Source organism: Orcinus orca, chromosome 10, assembly GCF_937001465.1.
Source record: "Orcinus orca chromosome 10, mOrcOrc1.1, whole genome shotgun sequence".
NCBI classification, from domain to species: Eukaryota; Metazoa; Chordata; class Mammalia; order Artiodactyla; family Delphinidae; genus Orcinus; species Orcinus orca.
The window spans coordinates 25886676-25909787 of NC_064568.1; the positions used below are offsets into that span (position 1 = coordinate 25886676).

Genomic DNA, 23112 nt, shown 5'->3' on the forward strand with positions numbered 1-23112 from the left:
CGTTTGTGAAATCCTGGAAACGGAACATAAAATGTGGGGTGCCTGTGCCTCTGTCAGAGAGAACCTATGATTTCTTCCATGTGATTCTAAGCATCTATTGGAAGGGGGGAAAAAGAAAAGACTTAAGAAGACAGACCTGAATTCAAAGCCTGGCAATACCCCTACTCATTGTGGGGCCTTAGGCAAGACACCTACCTTTTTGGAAGTTCCTCATCAGTATGATTAGGATCAAAGTACCAACTCTATTCGGGGCTTTGTGAGAGAGAAGGCAGATAAAGTGCTTGGTACCATATCTGGCACATTAGGCCTTCAACTTGATGAGTATTATTTTAACTAATAATAAGCCAGATAGCTACCTATTTTTCCTAGGTGAACTCATCCACTCCCAGTGAAAGACAACCCTCCAATTCTGTTTAGGCTCAGACCTCTCTCATAAGCTCCAGACTACACAGATAGCCACTGGGTACTACACTTGAATTTCCCATGGGCAACTCAAATTCATTAGAGTATGTTTTCCCGTCTCTATTGCCATACCACGTATTTCATGTTAAGGCGCCTCAACCAGTTTGGCCACGCTAGAAATCTCTGAAGTTCTGTTAGACTCACTCTTCCCTTGAATGTTCAATACAATGAGACCTCAAGTCCTTTTGGTTCTACCTTTAAGAGATCTCTGGAATCTGTCCCCACCTTATCCACATGGTCACTGCCTTAGTTTGGAAACTTAACAGCTCTTACCTGGATCACTGCAACAGCTTTATGAATGACTTTTGTCCCAAGGTTCTCACCTGTCCATTCTGTCTTCCACATTTATTGGAGGGCCCTACGTGATGGGGATTTTAAGAAATTATTAAATTATAAGTGTTAGATTCTCCCCTCCCCCCGAAAACTTTCTCTTTGGCTGATGGTCTCGCCCTCCCCTGGAAGAGATCCTCTGCCAGTGCCACCTTTGTTCCATGAGCTCCGATTATGGAAAGTGAAGACAACGGGTGCAAGAATCACAGCCTTACCAGGCGAAGGACTCGTTTCAGTCCCACCAGCAACAGGAGCAAGCGTTTCTTATGAGAAAGGGAGGACTGAGAGGGCAGAAAGTGGAGTAAGAAGGGGGAGGACCCTAGGCTTGATGTAGGGGAGAGCCCTGTGATGAGGACTTGGGGGTCGGGGTTGGGGGCTGAAGACAGAGTTTGAGGCCAGGGTGAAAATGTGAGAAAGAGGGACAGAGATTTAGTTGCTTCTTTGATTTGCCAGAGTCACCACTAAAGATGTGAACGACTATTATTTCTGCATGTGCTGGGACGGGACCATGAAAACCTCTGGGCTCTGACAGTTACATCTGGTTAAACTGCATGTTCCTGAGGATGAAGGCCCCATGACATTTAAGGTCCTTGACCATCTGGTGCCAACTTCTCCCACCCTGTCCGCCCCTCCCTTCCAGCAAGCTTCACCCAGTTCGCCCTCCAGTCTGCATTTCTTCACACCTGTGTCAGCCCAGCGTGTTCCCTCTGCCTAGAATGGCCTCACCCTGCCTTTCTGCTGGTCACTTCCCACAGGCCAGCATCCAAAACTGCCAACCTCCATTCCATGAACTGGGATAGCCTCCTGCTGTCCAGAGCCAGGTTATCTGCAAGAGAGCTGAAGTAAAAAGCGTAAAGAGATTGAGTGATTGAAGCTTTTCCTTGAGTGAAGGTTAAGGAGGACATCCGAAGTGAAAGGAGTCATCCACAAGGAACTTATCAAGAATGACTTTGAGCCGTCCGGCGGCTGATCTAAGGACTGAACGGAAGTCCACGGGGCAGGGCAGCGGCGACTGAAGCCAGCCTCACTCCTTCCTGTAATGTATATGCACCTTTACTCCAGTACACAAATCCACTGCTTCCTTCATTGTTTTAAGCAACAAAAATAATTTGTAATTTATAAGAGTGATATGCAAATGGTAAAACCGGCCGAACTTCTAGAGGTGAAAGATTATGCTGTGCCTGATATCAAAATGTACTGCCAGTGAGGGAGGTCTGTAAAAGCAAGGAAGAAACCAGACCAGCTCCGGTTAAAAAACTTACCTCTCTCCTCAGCATTCTGTAATAACTTAAATGGGAAAGGAATCTGAAAAACAACGGATACTTGTGTAACTGAATCACTTTGCTGTACACCTGAAACTAACACATTGTTAATTATACTCTAACACAAAATAAAAATTTTAAAAAAACACACAAAAAACTTACCTCTAATGAAAACTGACCACATGCCATCAAACAGTACAAACAGAATGTATTTCTCAATCTATCAACTTCCCTTTGTTGACAAACCTACAGGGCAAGAATACAGTAGTGGTCACTGTTTACCCGGTTATTAATTTACCCAAGGCAAACCTTTGTGCCCAAGAACAGAAACATCCTAAGCCCTTAGAACCTTTTAGGTGGTCTGGAAGGGAAGCTGAGCTTCATAAGGGTGTCTGATGCTACAAATGAAGAAAAGTCAGACTAGATTGAAAAGGGTTTAGTATCACAACGAGGCAGAAACATGTAAAATATTTCATGCAGCCAACCTTCTTTATTGAGAAATCCTGGTTTTATTGCCCGTTAACATGTTTGCTCCACAAACTAATTTCTCATAAAGCAAAGCACAACTTTTTCTTATAAATAGTATAAATTATTTTATTTACAGAACTTGTTACAAAACAAATAGACTATTATATTTCTTCTCTTTTAAATATCCAAAGTAATTTTCTATCCCTTGACATTTGTTCATGTTCTATACAGCAGCCAACACAAAGTCCAGCTGAGATGCTCTTGATTATGTGTACAAATGATCAACCTATTCACACATTTTAACACAGGAGATTGCTTTTATAACCAAGCTCAAAAACAGAAAACAAACAAACAAAAAAACACAGCAAAATGCTTTCAAGGCCCTACATTCACACTGACAGTATGTAGTGCTCATTTAAATGATCTGAAAATGTAAAAGGTTTTGCACAAAATGTAAAAATGATTATTTTCTGCTAAACAATGAAACTTTTAACAATCATTTTCCAAAGCCCAACTTTTTCCCCCGCAGGACAGAATGGGAGATATTAAGAAATTCCTTGGCAACAGAACTCTCGCAGGAAGACAGCTGCCTTTATAAGTTACATTTTTCAAATTATACATTTTTTTCAGTGTTCTCAGAGGTACTCTGTATATTTTTGGAATACAAAATATTTTAAATATTCTATTTTAAACTCTGCATTTCATGAGTGAATAACAAAACAGACACATTGTGTAAGTTGCTGGCTGACAAGAAGATCTGTAACCCTTGGTGCCACCGGGCAATCCATCACCAGTTGAATTCCTGTGAACCAAAAGGTCTTAATTTTAAAATACCTTATAAAATTACCAGCATTTGGTGGTTTTCGACTCCTCCCCTAAAATTTTAGTAACAATATTTAGGTGGAAAAAGCAAACTCCAAAAGTTCAACTGAACGTTCAAGTCTTTTTAAAGTATCTGTCTAAGCTTAAAACTAGGTTCAGGCACTTTCAGTTTTTTTTTTTTTTTTCCCCCCATTAGTTTTAATCACATCACATACTAACGCACATGTGCTCAGGGCACGCGCGCACACACACACACACACACACACTCTCTCACACATAAAACACTAACAAAAGAAAAGCAGTGTGTCACTTATTACGTGTAGTCTATTGGGAAATCAGGCAACTAGGGAGAAGCAATGCCCACTTCATCTGTATGAATCCACTCCCAAGACACTGAAAGGGACAAAAGACTTTCACAGAACAGAGGCATCCCTTAAACCGTAAAGGAGGCAGGTTCTAGAACTATTGGCTTGGCAGTGAACCACTTCAAATTATAAAAAGGTATTTACTTTTATTAATTAATAAATAAATACTAGATGATCTCAATTGTACCAAAACAGGATATCCGAAAAAAAGACCTGTGCAAAAATACATATTTAAATATGTACAATTCATTTTTAACAAAATATTTCTTCTCAAATAGGGATACTTCCATATTTATAATAGAACAAGAAATTCCAAAATAAAGATACAAAAGTAGGTTTTGTATAATTCTTTGTTCATCATTGCAGCACTTTTTTTTTTTTTGTAGGTTAAGAAAACTGCAGTTGTCATGAAATTCTATTGGAAAGAATATAAAAATTATCTTGGTTTTAAATTGATACCAAAGTCTGTCTAGAAACAACCCAACCACTGCAAATTTGGTTTTTGCAAGTTAATTTAATTCAAAAAAATACTTGTACTCCCGTGTTTTAAATGGTCTTAATTGTTCACCATAATAAAAAGTAGTTGTAGGAGAAAATACAATATTTGAACAACAGTCTAAAATTTAATAGCACTGTTTAGGTCTGTTTGTGGCAGGCGGAATCCAAAATGGCTAATTTCCTAATCCCGATGCTCTGTGTACTACCGGGAGACAATAATGAAATTTCAATTAAAACCTCAGTCTAAGAAATCAAATGATCAAGACTCGCTAATCTAAATATCTACATTATTCTGCATCAACCTGCTAGCGTGGATCCTATTCACATCTTTCGGAACAACATGATCTGTCTATAAATTCCATCACTAAAAGCAACTTTATTTATAACCATCAAGTCCCCTTGGCTCTGAAAATAAATTCTACCCATACCCCATTGCACTTGTCACCAAGGAATCAACTAAGTACGTTCTGATTCCCTCTTACCTCCTTCTCTCCATCTCCTGGGATGAACAACCAGACTGATCTCTCCTAACGACACCAAACTGGCCCATCCGTGCTTTCTTCTTATACAAGCTCTCTTACAGTATCATTTTTAAAACATTTACTGACTGATTGCATAATAGGTGAACAAGATACTGTTCTCCCCTTCCTTTAAAAAGAAAATCAATATTTTACATCAATTTATAGCTAAAGTATCCGAATAAAGTTTTTGTTACCTTACATAATAAGAATAGTTCTGTAGCAATTCACATTATTAGGCTGGTAACCAAGTATTTATTCATTCTACCTGTTGTTGACTTAAAATTCCCTGAAACTGAAGTTTGTAACCCAAGAATTGTAAGGAAAACGGATGCACTGACTGGCTCTGTCCCAGCCCTGCCCAGGGCCATGATCAGAACCTTGTGAACTTTACCCTGTGTTCGGCAACTTCGTGTGTTCTTCTAAGCAAAAGTGCCCGGTTCTCCTTTCAGGAGCTGTGGTGGTGGAATCATCTGTTAAAGAGCTCCAGCTCATCCCCTCAAATTCAAGGACACCTTCTCAATCAGTGCTGTCTGAACCTATCAAGCTCTTTCTTTTGGGGTGGGGTACTGGAAACACTATCCTGGAGGCTCTCTGAAACTCTCCATGAGATGGCAGGCGTAAATCCCCAGAAAGGAGGTGTGACTAGCAGACACTACACATGCCTCCCGCCATCTCCGCATGGGCAGGTGTGCACAGTCACCAGCGCCCCTCCCTGGGTGCCTGCTCCCCATGCCAACGGCATCCACATAAACGTGTAGAGGCAGGAAGGGGTGTGTAGACCCACACAGTATGGGGAGTGCTCCAAGCGGAAATTGACACTTAGTCCCAGGACAGTATCCAAAGAAGAGGTTGCGGGCAATGCACCGAGTGCCTTGGAAACATTTAAAGTATATCAGTGACTTTGTGAACGACAGAGTCTGCTGCATCCCAACTATTTCACGTTACAAAGGCAATTTTTAAAAACAGGAGACTGGGCAGGACAACCAACCTAACTGTATACTGTTTAACATGAAAACAAAGGTTAAAAAAAAATTCAATCTCTTTGGAAATCTTGGAAAATTTTCCCCCATAGTGATTTCTGTCTACCTCCCCACCCACCAGAATTTGGCTTTCCATTATCAAAATTGTTTGCATTTGCATTTTCTTTAAAAAAAAAAAAAATCACACAATTGCTTTTGTACCATGAAAAGTAAGCCTCTAAACTGGTGTATACTTGCTCTCTGGCCATCAATGGCTTTAAACCAGTTTGTACATTAGAAACTTCTGACGGCTTCTGATCCCAAATTACTTGCAAAAGGCTGGGCAAAAACACAGGCTCTTTTGTCATGGTGCCTCTCACTGACGTCCATATACCATTCCCGGCACCTGCTATAAAAACCTAGCTGCAGACCCCCTTTCTCCAGAGGGCTGCTTGGGGTGCAGCTCTGTTCGCCCCTGGGAGGTGTCTCCAGTTAAGGTGCCTGACTGCTGGAGAGGGACCTACAGACGACAGGGTGAGGAAAGAACTAGGCAGGGAGAGGAGGGAGGGAGAAAAGTCTACAGTCACGCTCTTGCCAAGACACTCTCGCCAGCCAACCTCCTCCAAGAGTGGCTCCGTGAAATACTGCAGGTTCAACGAGACAGGAACTTCTCACAGATTGTAGCAAGTAGTCCAGACCACTCTAACACTGATAAAAGCAATTCGGTGGCTGGACTTGATCCAGTGTCCTTTACGAGTACTCACTGCTACAGACAAAGCTTCAGGGACATCCTCGTTAAAACAACAGCCCGGCAGATTTCTACCCTCGAGGCCCACAGGAGGTTGGGAAAACAGACTCAAAGGCATCGTGGAGTCCAGAGTGCTGAGTGGAGGTGTAACTTGTCGTCAAAAGTGTCCAGATTATTCCTCCCCGTGCTATTTTCAGCTGTCAGGGACGTGCCTTTGGCTTTCAAAAAAGAGGGGGTGGGGAGACAACGAAAGGTAAGTAAGCGGCTGTACACGGCCCCGCCCTGATTTCTAAACAAGGTATTCCCGAGGCCACTGCGTCTCCGACCGACTGGGCAATGCCAGGAGCAGGCAGCTCTAGAATTTGGCTTCAGCTTTCAAAAGCCTTCTGTGCCCTGGGGCACAATCCTTCTAAAAGACTGGCTTTTAGAAAACTGTCCAGAAGAGAAGCAGCCTGGGTTTCTAGCTCAGAGAAAAGGCTCACATGTTTGCCTTTTGGTTCTATTTACTGATGCTGTTTCCTTGAAGGTATTCCAGGTTGTCAACTGAGACGTGAACAAGGTCAAATGGGCCACCACACAGGTGTGAAAACTCACACCCAAGGCCGTGCTGAGGCGGGGAGAGGGGACTCTGGCCTTCACAGTCCCACATGAGCTATTTTTAGGTCCTTGGTGGCAGAGCCCAAGAATCAACTCGGGGGCTGGGCTCACACCCAGCCCCATCTCCTAGGCTCCCCAGCAGGTCCCACTGATTCCGTTGCTGAGGGGATTCCAACCAGTTCAGTTATCTCTGCTTTAAAATCAGCTCCGTGGAGAACAGCGAGCTCAGGTCCCTACTGGTCTAAGAAGCAGCCTTCTTTACAGCATTTGGAGTCATGGGTCCCTTTGATAGTCTGAAGAAAGCTACAGGATCCCTCTTGCAGATAAATGATCACAGACGTAAAAATACGCAAGGTTCATCCATCCTCTGATCTGTAGCCATGGGCCCCCCTAGAATATGTGCAGCATAATAGAAAGTACGCCACTGCAGAGAAAATCTTTCTCAAATACAAATTTAACATGAAACTGCTTTTAAGGAAAAGAACCCAAACTTAGGCTGTTTGTCCTAGTGGGACACAGTCCCCCACCCCCGCCCCCCAGACGGTGGAAATCAGAGGTGGCAAACTGGCAGCTCATGAGCCAAACTTCGCTGGCAAACGTGTGGGCTTCACCAGATCAAAACAAAAGGAAAAACTACAGAGCTTTAGAAAATGGTCAAATTTCTCACGCAAGTCCAGATCAGCAGTTTCTCTTTGCAACTGGTAACAAGCTTCTGGGAGCAGCTGCTCTGTGTAGACGAGACTCCCACTCCCCCAATCCCCACAGACACTGTCACTCTCTGCCGCACCCGCCCTGCCTCTTCCTCGCCTTCTGACACTGGCGGGCAGTAAGGTCCGCAGCGGCGTCTACGTGAAGACGGCGTGCTCAGTGACACTGGCGTGGGCATCCCGAGGCAGTGGGACATCCCTCCTGGGATTCATGTGCATCAGGAAACTACACCCAGAAGGGAGTTATTAAGGGATGGATTCTTACAGTGTTTGCACTGCGTTTTTATGCTTATCGTTAAACTAGAAGGAATAACTACAAATCAAGGAGGTTTCGCTTGTCCAGGAACCCCTGTTCAAAGAGACCCAAACAACACACGAATAAGCCCATATGTATTTGTGGCTCAGAGAGAACTGAAGCAGCTGCTACCTAAATTTGTGCATAATTGTTTTCCCCATACCTTTGGCACTGAGTATTAATTCACACAGATATTGGAGGGAAACTTCTATCACGTGAACAAACTTCTTGGTATTTTCTGGAAAAGTTCTAGCCTGGCATTTAAGTTCAGTTTTGAAGATGAGGAAGGGAAAAAAACAAAACAAAACAAAAAAGAGGCTCACATTTTAAAGTAGGGCTCTGGGGGTGACACCGCTGAAATTCCTGCTTGTAAGCAAGGACAGGAGGTATCCTGCTGAATGAAATAACAAGATGAGAGAGGACCTGGACAGGCGAGAAAGGAAGCTGGAGGAAGCGGCCACAGAAGGGCAGGCCAGGAGGAAACAGCAGCAGGGGGAAGAGTGGGGAAAAGACAAGGTAGCGCCCGAGAAAGCCATGGTCAGCAATGAATCCGAAGGCCAGAGAGCCCTTCTCTACAAATGGGTCACGTTCAGATTTTTTTCAATCTGTTAACTTAAACAAGATTTTAGTCTTCTGCTCTGCCCACAGTAAATGCTGTTTTCCTGCCTCCTCGGAAAACAGGGAGGAGGAAAAACAGGGAGAGAATTAACAAGGAAATTAAAATTCTGAAATTCTTTGATGGGAAAAATATTAAACGGTCTCTTTCAAATTTAAATCATCCCTTTCTAGATCAGTTTGATTTTAGCCCAGCTTTCTTCAGAAAAACACACTGAAGGACTGCTCTCTGGGAAACACGGCCCGCCGGCCTCGGGGAGGGGTCTGCCATCACGCATGAGTGCCGAAACGCACTTGTCGTGGCCTCCTCACCCAGGAGCGTCCTCTGAGTCATCACAGAGTCAGGCAGAGAGGAGCCTGTTTGACCTCCGTCCGGCCATCAACTCATCCTTTTCTTAAAAGACCCCACGAAGCTGGACATTGGCTTTTAGGCAAACCCACCAACCCGACCACACAGATCTCCGAGCTGACGAAAGATCTCAAGGGAGGGGCCACGGGCCTCCCCACGGGGCTCCCAGGCCCTGTCCTACCTGATGCAGGAGGGAGCTGTTTGCCAGTCCTGGCGGCCCCGGGCTGGGGCCCGCGTGCTTCACATGGACGTTGTTCAGGGCCGGCAGTTTGGCCACCTTGGTGGGCCTGCCGCTGCTGCTGTTGATGCCGCTCGAGCCGGGCGAGCACTTTCTTTTCTTGCCTAGGAGCTTGTCCAGAGGAGTGTGCGGGTGGGAGCAGGCGCCGTGAGAGCTGACGGGCAGCTCGCCGGCCTGGTGCACGAAGGGGCCGAGGGAGAGTGTGGAGTCGCCGCTGTTCACCATCACGCTCATCCTCTTGATGGACTCGCCGGGGCTCCCGCCGGGGGCGCCCCGCCCGGGCTGCTCGTGCCGGCCGCTCACCGAGTTCGCTTTGCCGGCCACGCAGTTGAGGCCGATGCCGTGGGGAGAGGCTACCGCCGTGGGGTGGGGAGGCCCAGGGTGAGCCACACAGTTTTTCCTAAAAGACTCCATGGAATGAGAAGAGGGGGAGGGGGAGGGGACTACCAGCGGGGAAGTGTTTTTGCGTTTCTTTCCTGAGCCGCCGCTGCCGGCACTGCTACTCGCGTGGTGACAGTTAGTGCCGTTACCAGAAGGCTCCTTGGGCCTTAAAGACTTGCTAGATTTCAACTTCTGAGGTTTCCTGGCCATGGGGGAGGAGGGCACGCAGGACAGGCCGGAGGGCGTGCAGGGGGAGGGCGAGGAGGAGGACACCTGTCTGGACTGCATGCTGCACGCGGGATCCACGGCCCCGGAGGCGGCGGGCTGTGTGTTCAGTGTGGTTCCATGAGCTGGTACCGACTTGCTACTGGGGGAGATGCAGGAGGACGAGAGCGGGGCAGGGGAGGGGGATACGGTGGCTGCCGCCAGGCAGCTGACCCCACAGTGTGATGTCGGCACAGAGTTTGTCCGGTGAGGAACACGTGTGGAGACGGGCAATGCGGTACTGGGCACTGGCGGGATCTTCCTGCGAAACAAAAGAGGGCCTGAGCAACGTCCACCACTGCCCTTCGTGGAAACTTTCAGAAGGACACCCCCTTCACCTCTGGCACTGAACACACCCCTTGGTCACAGGGATCGCGCTGAGATGCTGGGCCACACAGAGGGTCACTTTTCCCCTTCAAATTCTTAATGGCTTCCTGCGCTATGAGAACAACGGCCTGTAAGGCCGTGCGCCTCACTGGTGCTGCAGCCGCAGGCATGTACCCCGCACCCTCCCATCCGGCACCCCGAACTCCGTGATCCTGGCTACTGATCTTCCTTCAGTTCCGAGAACGGGCCGTGAAGCGAGACCCTGGGTATCTCTGCCTACAGCACTCCCACCCCAACTTCTGCTCACACTTCTGTTTCAGCCCCCATCATCACTTTCTTAGGAAAACTGCCCTCACCGTCCTGACTCGCTTCATTCCCGCACTGCCCCCTGTTCCCAGACTCTGGAAGACTCTGGCAGTTTTAACGTGTGACCGATGATCACTGTCTAGCATCTCCGCAGACGGAGAGATCCACAGCTGATTTACCACTGTCCATCCAGCACGGTGCCTGGCACATAGAAGGCGCTCAAATGCTGAGACAACTCATGAAAGAACGAGGAAAAAGCAAGGGCACAGCTAGTTAATAACAACTGCTCGGTCCCAGCTACTGGCCTGAGAGCCTGTACGTGCCTGTACAAGGGAACAAAGCCCCCAGATCTCAGGGGGACTTCTGCTCACGGTGCGCTAACAGTGTACTCTGTCTATAATATTTGGGTAAAGTATGTATTCAAACAGTCAAACCAGGAAGGACTCCCCCACCCCGCCGCCCTCACCCTGGCTTTTATTTTAACTCTGATTTTTAAAACGTGACGGCGCCAAAATCTCAGAAACCCCTGTGGCATAATGAACACTGAGATGCAAAACAGCAAACGGCCTGACTGGAAGCCAAGTGCCAAGACTGCCCAGCTCCCGGCCTCCACGGGCAGCTCTGGCTGATCCGGGCGCCGTACCAGCGGGGGCCGGGTCCCTCATCCTTCAAGTGAGAGCGCTGGCCTAGACTGCTGCCCAAGGGCTTTCCACATGCGTTTTGAGAAGGACTATAGTTATTAATAAACGGTATCAACAACTGCAAGTGTGCAGCCCAGCCTTAAAACTCCCACTCAAAAGTGTGGCTCTGGCCCTAAGTCAGTGCTTCCCAACTGTGTCTGCACATCAGAATCACCTGTGGAGTTCAGGCCACACCCAGACGGGCCACACCAGAATCTCGGGGTGAGGTCCAGGCGTTAGTAAATTCCAAATCTCTCCAGGAGACTCCAGCCCCCCATGCTACTCACGAAGGATAAGCACTGACATTACCTGAGAGGCTTACTAGAGACGCTGAGTCCCTGGGCCTCACCCCAGACCTCCTTCATCGTGGTGTGTATCTCAACAAGATCCCCAGGGCAACGGCACCTGTGAGAACCTCTGCTCGAAACGCAGCACAGGGGCTCCGGCTCCCTGGGCGCAGTGGCTTCTCATGGCCACCAGGTGGCTTAGGAAGACGGGCCTAAGGGCCAGGCTGCTACAACCAAATCCTGTGAAAAGGAAAGGCTTCCACAGGGGCAGGGATGTGGACCTCTCTGGATGACATGGCCGGTTTCTCTTAAAAAAGCTCTTTTAAGTCATTTCTTACCTTCTGCATAAAGAAGAGACAAAAAAAGAAGAGGTAGTCATATTGACCTGTGTTTGCACACATGAACTCAGAGACACAAGCAACTGATAAAACTGCTTCTGTCTGTGAGGAGTGGGTAGAAAACAGAGGAGTATGGGGGCCAGGGGGACTAAAACTTTTCACTGTATGCCTCTTTATATTCATGTTTCCTTTTTTAGCCAAGTGACTTTATTACCAATCTAAAAAATTAATTAGAAAAAGGAAAACCCAAACCACAAAACCTTTGATGGCCATCCCAACCCCTCCTTAGGGGAAGTGCAATAGTCGTCCCCAGTCACAGCACACAAGCAGTGGACAGAGCTCACAGGAGCTTGCAATGCTCCAGAGGAAGAGCTGGTCTACTTTCACTGCTGCCCAGAGACTCCACACACTGAAGATAACGTACTTCACTGCCAGGCTCAAATCGCACCTCCACTTATCCCAAAGTTAACCACAGTAACTCAAGGGTAAGGGGCTGAGAAGAGTGCTGCCGGGGCTCTTTGCAAAAGGGAGGACTTTCGGCTGAGCCAGTAGGATGGGACCTGGCCGACCTCAAGACCTTCCGTGAGTGCCTCAAAGATGCCACCTGAAGAAGAGCTCTCTTCCGGTTGAAAAGTGCCGAGCCACTCCCGGCAAATCTCAGGGGTGGCCTGCGCCAGGCTCCCCTCACTCCCCTGTCGGCAGCATTTACTCCCTCAAGCACCTGGCCTGGCACCTCTCTTCAAGCTCCTACCTGCCCCAGGCCCGTGTGCCAGCTCATCACTGAGTGGCCCGTCTGTCTCTACCGAATTGACTTTTTCAAAACCAAAGGTCACGTTAACAGAAAGAACAGTTTCCTCCTCAATGGGAGCAAGTGACGGATAAGGCAGTGAGCCTCTGACAGAACAGAGAGAGACAGACAGTGGAGTCAACTTCAGGACCTGCTTCTTCAGAGGTTCAGAGCACAAGGAAGAAAACCTCTCCAACACAAGCCGTTAGGAACCGAAACTCTCTCAACCCAAACCACTGGCCATAAACCACTTACCAACATAATGGGGATAAAAATTCTGAGGACCCTTCTAAACCCTTAGGAGTACATTAAACCCATAGTTCTGTGAGCTCAATGAGCTCTCCAGGTCCCACCAGTAAGAAGCTGAGATTTCATGCATTTTAAAGTTTTCTGATGTGAGGCCACCCCCCAAAGAATCCCAACAAACCATGGCCCAAGTCTGTCTGTGGTTCAGAACACTGTTCCTTCAGAAAGGTTCTTACCTAGGAAGAACCAGGAAGAAACGTGAAATAAAGCAGAGCAACACTGCTGCGGGGCTGGTCTTCACCGTGAACAAGTGCAAGTCCTATCAACGAGCATGGGGATGGTTCTCTGGATTTTGGACTACCCGAGGTCTCTGACAACTCCCTCTGACTATATCAGGCAAGCAAAGCAGAGAGGCAAAAATAGATGTACTCGCAGAGTCCACTCAGGAAGGCACTAATAAATGACACCCAAATGGAGGGTTTGGGATGACTAAGTATTATCGGACAGCCCCCTTTAGCAAAGCTCAGTGCTTCCCGAAGTAGGTTCCACCAAACGCTAGTCCCCAGGATGCTCCCCTAAAAGAGGTTCCCAGGTCAAAAGAGCCTGGGAGACAGTCCGCATTATACACGATATCCTCTGCTTTGAGAGTTACGACGGACCGTGCCTATTAAAGGCTTTGAGAAGTCCTGCAGTAACAAAAACTATTTTACTTTAGGAAAGGCTGAGCTAATAAACCTTTCGGGCCATGGAACTGTTCTTCCACTTAAAATCATGTTGGGGAAACGGCGTGCATAAGGCCACACGAGATGATCGCCTTACTTTCAACTGTAAACCAGAGCAAATGGCTCCTTTCCCTAAAGCCCTCAGCAGCTCCTCAGTGCCGTCAATCAATTTCAGTGTCACCTGACCTCTCGGATCCCCTCTTGTTCCAGGAGCTTTCTTGCTCTTTCTCAAACAAGCCATGTTCTTTTCTGACTCAAGACCTTTGCACATACGGTTCTCCTTGCCTGGAACCCACTCCTCCCCGCCAGCCCCACGGCTGCTCTCTCTCATCCATTCATCTCAGTTCAAGGGCCCCTTAAGACAGGCTCTCCATGAATCCCTCCATCCTGTTATTTTCCCACCTCAGCTCTTAGGTGGGTGCAGACCCTGGCTCTACCTCTAACGTTCTGTGTGACCTTGCTTCTCAGTTTCATTACCTGTAAAACAGGAATAATCCAGGCCACGTGACACAGCAAGGTGTGAAAACTGTACTTGCTAAGGTGCCTGGCCTACAGTAGTCTCAGTAAGCGCTACAGGTTATTAGCGTTTCTGTTCTCTCCCTTACGACAAGCTATGAGCTCTATGTTCTGTTGACTGGCTTTCGCATTTCTCCCTGACCTAGAATGTGAGCTCCGTCCATCTGGGAGTCCCTCGGCCTGAAACCCCAGCACCGAGAACAAGACACATTTGCTCCGAGAGTGAGTGGATGAATGATGAGGGCCCTTCCTCCAGGGCTGGTCAAAGGCCATGTGTTCATCTCAGAGACCACTACCTTCATTAAACCAGCCCCGTAAGAAACAAAGAGGATGCAGCCCTAACGCGCCACCCGCCCACAGAGGTGGGGGGACGGGCACTCACTTCCACAGCTGCGCGTTCAGATGCTTCTCCACCATGAGGTTGAGGGCGCAGCGAAGCCGGTTCCACCTGGAGTCAAACACGTAATAGCCTCTTCCAATCTGCCGGCTCCCGAATGTGCAAAACTGCAAGAGAGAGAGCACACGCTCGGACTCGCTAACTCCGAGGGCGTGCGGCCCGGGAAGAAGCGGCCAGGACAGACGGCGCTTACTGAGGACCGAGGGCTGTGAAGCACGAGTGTGACAACGCCTGGCCCTGAGTGTCATGGAAGAGAACGGAAAGAGCAGGAGACGCGCCCGACCGAGTGCATGCCGCCTCGGGGCGCCCTGCTCTGAGCTGCACTCGCACCTTGACCTCGCCCCACACGGACCGGAGGGCATGCCCAGGTCCCCGCCGCACCCCCCCTGCAGTGCCCCGTCCCTGCGGCGTGGGGAGGGTTGGCGCGGGGGCGGATGTGGAACTTACAGATGCTGGCTGAGGATGATGACCTGAATAATGACAGTCCAGTTTTTCAACAGACTCTTCTTTGTCATCGCCTTCTCCCTCCTCACTGGATAACCGAGAAGCTGGCTCAGTGGCAGGCAGGGGAGGGTGTGGAGATTCATGGACTGGAGGAGGGTCAATGGGGGCACTCCCACCTTGCTGAGCAGGGCAGCCTGGAGGCCTTGGTGAGTAGAAAGTGCAGCACTGATCAGATCACATCACATGTATGGGAATCAGCCGCCTTAACTCAGATACAACAATGTCTCCAAAACCATCAGGGGAGGTCTGGGCTCCACCACTAGCACTAGGGACACAGATGCTGATCCGGGGGGCCTGGGAGTGAAGGGTCCTCTCTCCCGAACCGCGCGATGTCAAATGCAGCTGTCTGCCCAGTCTAACCAAAGTAACTTATAGCCACTTCTCTATTCCACAGCCACCTGGTCCGCCTCCTATTCTCCCCAAAGAAGGCGAAATACATGTGGAGTTTGAGAGAATTCTTTCTTTGATTCCTCTTCAAATTTCACCTGGAACTGGGTGACTAAGGCAATCAATGACGTAATTGGTAATGTGCTCGAAAATAACCTAAGAGGGACAGGAGGTGATAAAAGAAGGTAGCTTTACCATTTTATGTGGGTAATCTAGAGTGTGTAACTCAAGGACAGCAGTGTGCTTTTCCAACACACATAAAGGCCTGGTGTTTCTAGACTTAAGCCTATTTTTTAATAGATGGAAAAACTTTAATGAAATTGGCCAAAGAAAGGACTTGCAAAGGAATCGACAGCCTGGGCCTGGCCACATTCTCGGGCACCTCTGATCACTCCTCCAACCGTGTTGTTCGGAAACCAGGGGGCCCACGTGGGGACAGGCTCACGGGCACGCTCAGGTTTCCAAGACGGAGGCACTTCCACCCCTCACAGGACCATTTCAAGAATCAGACACGTGAGGATAAAAGGTTAATTAAGCAAGAGCACCCAAGGGTTGGCACATTGCTAAGCACAAGCCCTCGGCCCAGACTCAAAACCCTCGTTCTCTATGCCTTTCTTTTCCCCTTCTTTCTGGAAAGTGGGTACAAAGTCCTTTACTTCAACTGGGTTAAATATACAAGCACGCACACACATATATTCAGCCCACCATCACTGTCTCCAAGGGATGTGTCTAAGTTCTGACCTGCTGCTCACTACACAGCTCAAATGACTCCTACACGCTCAGGCCAGAGTCCCAAATGAATGAATGAAAAAACACGCTGTAAATGGATGCTGTAAAGACGCAGGCTGAATGCCTACCCCCAGCAAGAATCCCAACTGCTGTGTTTTGCAAGAAGCGAGATAAATGAATGGGAAATGGCTGCCAAAGCCATGTGAAATGTTCCCGTCACTAACTTGCAGGCAGAAACCGGGCCGCAGCCCTACTCAACAGGGTCAGGAGACACCGAACGCTGAGCAAGGGCAGAACAGATAATTCTAGCTTTACTCTGCTGCTTGCATTTGGCCACAAACAGTCCTGGTTGAAACTCAGTGATGAACGTTCTTTTTTCTTAAAGTAAAACCCCATTAGAGAAACATCTCTTCTCGCAGCGAGCCTGATGTCTGTCCTCGACATCACGATACACCGGGGCTCTACAGTCTGCACGTCTGTTCTCTGAAAGAGGGAGAGAGAGCTGTTGGACGGGGCTTACCTTGGAAGACTGGGGGTGTGAGGTTTAGGTTTACTAGCTACAAAAGGCTTTGATTCGGAAGGAATCACTCCGTGAGAGTTTTGGTGTGGCTCCTGTGAAGTTCTAGGAGGAGTGGGATGCGGGTCCCTGAGAGGCTGCGTTGGTTGCTGAGAGTCCGGATGGCGAATCGATTCCTTTTCCCTGGTTTTGTTTTTGTGCTCGGCTAACAACACATCGAATCGTTTTCTTCTACCCTGGACAGCCCTCCGCTGGGTTAAGGAATGTGTCTACAGACCAAAAACAACAACAACAAAAACAAACAACCAGAAATGGAGGAATCGCAGTCATCACTTTTTCTGCCATACATCCAAAAACACCAATGAAACAGCAACTCGGAGCATTAGCTTAATCAGAGGCTGCTCAGCATCTGACAGGCTAAAAATCTTGAGTATGATTTTTTTTTTCCTAATAGTTAGAAGCAGATATTCCAGCCCCCAAATGTATAAGAACCTGGTGATGTTATTTCCACCATAAGAAAGAAGAAATGTTAAATAACCATGCCACCAGGTATGTAACTGAGGGGCAAACAGTAGATACAAACAGGTAACAGGTCCTCGTGTTTTGTGCGACAGGAACTATTCATTGATCGGAGCTGTTACCAACTCCGCTAGAAAAGCCCCCTTTGGGCCATTTAGAGTTTTGAACGTTAACAGGGGAGAAGCACTTATTCCATAAAATACGTATCACAAAGTCTTCTTTCACTAACTGCCAGAGAGTAAAAATTAAACACAACTGTTTCTTTCTTCCTGTGACAATGCCATACAGAGAGAAAGGGGCTCACAGCATCCTGGAGACAGGCCGAGGGAGACCTGGGGGGATTAAAGAGTAGGAGGCCAAAAGAAGACAGGCTGTGCACAGGAGAAGACGCAAACCAGCATCTGAGTCCCTATCGAAAGACACTCCCTATGGGAATCAAGAAAACGGGATAGGATTTTTGGATCCAGAGACGATGTCTAACCTCAGAATTTAAAAATGGTCACATTCTTTTTACTGGAGTATAACTGCTTTACAATGTTGTGTTAGTTTCTGCTGTACAATGAAGTGAATCAGCTATATGTACACCTAGATCCCCTCCCTCTTGGACCTCCCCAAAACGGTCATTGTTGAGAAATGTGAAATTACTTGAGAAGAAGAATGGTCAAGTAAACCTGACCACTCCATACTGCTTAGGGCCTCCGTCTGTAAAGAAAAAAATGCAAGGAGCCGCTAACCACAGCAGCGCCAAATCACACCTCCCAAATATGCGTTCATCTACATAACTCCTTCCCTCTTCTATGTTACAACAATACTACAAATGATACTTTCTGTGTGTTCATTATACACACATTATACAAATGTATTGCTCTACAGGCTTACATTTTCGCTACAATTTAAGGGATTTTAAGGGGAGTTAGGCTTCTAATTCTCTTTTGCGGTTCAATAACATAACCTACGTCCGTACCACATACACTGCAAACTATGTTTGCCCAAAATCTAACCTGGCACAGATAGTTAGAAAACTGTGTTGAGGTTCTTTTTAAGATTTTACTTGGTTTTCTTTAATATGTAATATATCCACAAGAAAGTAACCCTAAATGAAGACAAGGACCTTTGCTTTGTTCAGTGCTGTACCAACACCTAGTACAGCACCTGGCACGCCATAAACGCTTCAAACAAAAACCAGATAAAAATAATGGCCCCCAATACATGTTGAATGAACAAACAAATATACAACATCACTGGGGGTCCACCTGCCTGTCTCTCCAGACAGATGACACAGAAGCCTCTCCTCACCTTTGCGTGTCCCCTGGTGCTTAGAAGACGCGGAAAGACCAAGTGAAGAAAGTAGGCAGAGACGATCAGTATTTTCCCAGCTTGGTTTGAAGAGAACATAGCATTTGCCCTGAGCTCTGAAGAACCTTCCAGCCGCAACCCTGATGCCCCCTCCTCCCCATCAGAACTCTGTGGGGGGCTGCCCAAGGCTCGCAGGATAAAGAGCAGCTGTACGAGGCCCGGGGCACCCCCGCCCCCTGCTCCTCTGGCACCAGGTGCCGCCTCCGCCTCCTGGCTGCCTTTCACACCCTAAGCTGTTTGTCCTGCCCCGTCCCAGAGCCTTCACAAAGGCTGTCTCCTCTGCCTCTCCTACCCCTTTCTGCCCAGACAAATCATATGGATTTCAGCCCAGTATTCCCACAGCAAAGGAGCCTTCCCTGACTCAGTTCCCCTAGTGAAGGCTGTCATTACACAGGCCTCTCTTTTTTTATTACCCCTCAGTGGTAACTTTTACAGTTACTTGAGTCATTACCAAGTTAATCTTCATCTCTTCCATTAGACTGTAAGCCCCAAAAGGGCAGGAGCCACGCCTTGATTTTGTTCAAGCCTGTATCCTCTGAGGCCCAGAAGGAGGTCTGTGCCCGCAGATGTGTGCAGTAAATGCTCCTACCCTGAGAGGAACCCACATCTACTTGCATGGAAGGCACAGAGGACACAGAACAGAACACTGGACAGATGAGGAAGTGAGGAGGGGACAGTGAGGGTGGCAGGCAGACGACAGAGGGACAGGAGTGGGCAGCAGCAGATGCCCTGACAGCTAAGAGAACGGACAACGTCCTCAGTCTAAGACAGGAGAGATCTGGGCAGCAGCGTGGGGGACATTCAGCTGGGTCCTTTGACACGCAAGACCCGCCGCTTGCATGTCAAGCATTCCAGTGTGTTTACTGGCCCACCGCTGAATGGATTCGGGCCGCAACAGAGGCAAGCAGAGGGAGAAGCACTGACAAACAGAACACGGGAAGAAAGTAAGGGTGTTCTGTGCAAGTGCAGGCCAGCCACAATGCTGCATGTTCTGCCAGCTCTATGCCGAACTCATGGCATGCCTGGATGGAGATGCATACTAATGCAAAGACAGGCTTAGCACCCTGCTACAGATGGTAATGACACCCTTAACAGGACACATGGAGAGCATACACGACTTAAAAAGGAAGATGCGAGAAAAATGCAGGATCGACACAAAGCCAATGAAGGTTCAGGAAGAAGGCTGGTCAAATTCCTTGCGGATTCGGAGTTGATAAAGCTTTTGGTTCACCAGCATGCCTCACAGACGATTAAAAAAGAGCACCCTGGGTAAAGCTAGCATCCTTCATTGACCACACGTGTCACAATACTGAGAAATCTATGTTTCTGAGAGCCAGGCAGGCAGGAAGAGAGCAGAGAGGGGTTGGCAGTGTGACATGGCGTGGAGCAGGGCTGAGGCACACACTCACAAGTTCCCTCAGGGGCAGCTGAACAGGACATGATTCTACAGAGCTCAACTGGCTACCGTCAAACAACACACCACTCGATGTGTTCAGTTAATATTACATAAAACAAAGCAATCTGTCCTGAGGAGTTTTTAACCTAGAGATTCAATGGTGCAACTGGAGTGGGGATGACCATCCACCTCTGAAATAAAATGCAAAATTCAGAATACATATGTGTATATATGTCTTCCTCTGGGAAGAGAATCCATAATTCTTTAAAAATTAGGTATTTAAAGGTGCTTTTGACCAACCTAGTTCCTCACAAGATTCAGTACCATTGTTGCAAGATAAAATCCACACGCTAAAATTAAATTAGAAATTGAAATTAAAATAAGAACTACCGAGAAATAACATTTCCCGTTTCTGAAGATTTTAACATTCCTCTACTGTTTAGGGCTGGAGTGGAGTCTGAATTTCTTTATTCAAATATAATCTTTGGTAAAACTTAAAATAATACATCAAAAATTTTATTAATTTTTAGAGAACAACACTAATTTTTATAATTTTTAACCTCCTCCTCCAAACAAGTGTTTTAAAATTACTTCAAGGCAATGATTCTTAATACTTTTTGAACCCTTCTGCACAGTGGCTGGGGACATAAGCATATATGCTCATTTATGAAGGGGGTCTACTGAAGCCAGAGGCCACCCCCATGTCAACCCTTATTTTATAGCCAATATACCGCCTTCTCACTAGCATACTGGCATTTCAAAGGAAAACTCAGGATAGAAAGGGGGAATCTTTACATTTTCTTGGGTTTTACATATACATTAGATTATGTGGTACCTAGCATTTTTTTTAGAACTAAAAAAATAAAGCTATCTCAAAGTCACAGATATTTTTAAAGTAGCTGTAAAACTGAAGAACCAGAGATAACACAAACATTTTAAGAATATTCACATATATGCAAAGGAAATGTCTGGACTCATTCCAAGTCAGTACAATTTAAACCACAGTAAAGGGGAGCCTCTCAAATTAAATTTCTATGAGGAAATATTAAAAGGCTTTGAAAATAACAGATTGATTAGGGAAAAAACACCATTCCCCTGCATATAGTAAGGCTCACTGAAGGCAAAACCCCTCTTAAGATAGCAGTTTATAACAACAGGCTCCACGTTTTCTGAACTTGAGGCATTCTTCATCAAAACGGAGTCATTCCCTCACTTAAAAATTCAGAACAACCCTCAGAACAGATGCCCTGTGAGTGAGAGACGCTTGGGGCGCAGTGCTGTGCAGCCCAGGTCCCCAAGCTTCCTGGAGCATCGGGCTCTGCCCAGGAGCCCCCCTACCTTGCATGTCAAAGATCGGGTGCAGGGCTTCTTGGTGTCGAGATCGATGACCCCACAGTGGATGTCAGGATCAAACTCCCTTTCTGTCAAAAGCACACAGACATTACAATGTCAAACGCTGCTTCATTTATTTTGAAAATAAGAAAATAGGAGAAATCTGAGATTCTCCTATCTCAGACCAATTATAACTTGAAGAAAATCTACCACATTATCAATAAATATAAAATACACAATGTACGAGCGCCACAAAAAAGCCATGACATCTCTAAGAGAGTGGGGACTTTCGCCACCAGATGACAGGAAAGAGACTGTTTAAGCCAGCATTACTCATTACTCCATTTAGGAATACACCACTAGAAAGCTACTTTTACGTCACCTACCTACACGCGTGCACTTTAAAATCAAGAATGAAGAGCTCGAAGACACTACTTAAGGAACTTCATCCTTAAGCTGAAGTTGGCCAGTTTTAAAAAAAGGACTTACAGATAACGGTTGATTTGCTCTCCCAGGAATGCCCAATTAATACAGAAAGGAATACTGAGAGAAAATGTGAAGTTACCTGATAATCTCTTATTTAAAAATTTCCTGTTATTGGAGTTATCTTCTGACTTCTTTTCCAGCGTAGGCGGTGCAGGAAGCCCTTTGCCATTCAGAATCTGTCCAGGCGAAGGCAAGGTTGGCTTTGGTATTGAGGGGCAGTTAAGGCCAGGCTTGACTGAGGAACTCACAGCAGCAGGACAGGCTGGCCCTACCGCAGATTTCAGTAGTGTGCCATCCATCTTCGGAGGAATCTTTTCCACTTTGACAGAGGGCGTCATGCTGTCGTAGGGGGAAGTGAGAACACCAGCACCTGAGTGCCCCAGCAGCCCAGGGTGACTGGTGAGCCAGAGGGACGAGGGCAGAGCCTGGGTCTACCTGTGCACCGCGCAGAGCTAGGCTCCCAAAGGTACATTACGAAAATTTGTTAGGGCTGCGCAGAAAACTCAGTAAGACTTTTACTCAGTCTGTAAGCCCTTCTGGAGAGGCAGAAAGCTCCAGAGGAACCATCAAATTTACCTGGTCTATCGTCATTCCCGTTACCCAATGTAATTCCTGCAAGAAGCAAAATATGAAAAGGTCTAAAAGGACCAAAGACTACTGCAGGACCTTTAGAGGATATCTTTCGAGAGCTGTCATTTTTAAGAAATGATCCATCAAAATAAAGTAAAATGAGTGAGCAGAGAAAAGAATAACTGAAATTAGAGAACATTTCCAAGAAATGTCACTAAGGACTTGGAAGAACTCAAATGTGCCTAACAATGTATCTCCAAGAAGAGGCTCTCTGCCTCTGTCAATGAGGAAGACCAATGTTTAATTAGGATACGATGTGTCAGTGAAGTGGTAATTCTCCAGTCCCTGAAAAAGGTTTCTCTATAGGAGCCTGGAATCTTAGTGCCTGACACTCAGCTGGTGAGCACTGAATACCTGTATCGCTAACCAAGAACTGACTTTTTTCTGGAATCTTACTGATACTGTCATTTGGGTGGCAAATGTTGGTACGAAGCTAACAGTTAGCCTGGTCCCCGTCTAGAGCCCAGCTACAAATAAAGAAGATTTGGACTGATGAGGTTTTATACACTTTGCCCAGTGGCGTCAGTGCTCTAACAGCTGGTAAGCGGGCGAATGGCTTACACACTGTACTGGCATTTTCTTTGGCTCTCTGACAGCTCCAGGAATGAAAGCCAAGCTTCCTGTACTTGCACTTCTGACAGATGAGCAGAGGCTGCGGGCTTAACAACCAGGACAAATAGCACCAAACAGCTGTACCTGGAACAGCCCGAGAGCAGCAGAGACACTGCAAGATGCCACGGCCTCTCCCAGCTGGCAGGGTCCGTGCGCA

General features: G+C 47.1%; 1 protein-coding gene across 1 annotated transcript in view; it reads right to left on the bottom strand.

Annotated features, from left to right (window-relative positions):
- Positions 1–2634: 2634 nt before the first annotated feature.
- ATXN7 (ataxin 7) overlaps positions 2635–23112 on the bottom strand; it is a 128855-nt gene continuing 108377 nt past the window's right edge. Inside the window, 9 exon segments of the mRNA XM_033424772.2 lie at positions 2635–6653; positions 8358–8379; positions 8381–8425; positions 9180–10143; positions 14473–14594; positions 14935–15133; positions 16628–16893; positions 21234–21316; positions 21793–22052. Of these exon segments, the coding sequence (XP_033280663.1) occupies positions 6544–6653; positions 8358–8379; positions 8381–8425; positions 9180–10143; positions 14473–14594; positions 14935–15133; positions 16628–16893; positions 21234–21316; positions 21793–22052 (2071 nt within the window). The 3' untranslated portion in view covers positions 2635–6543.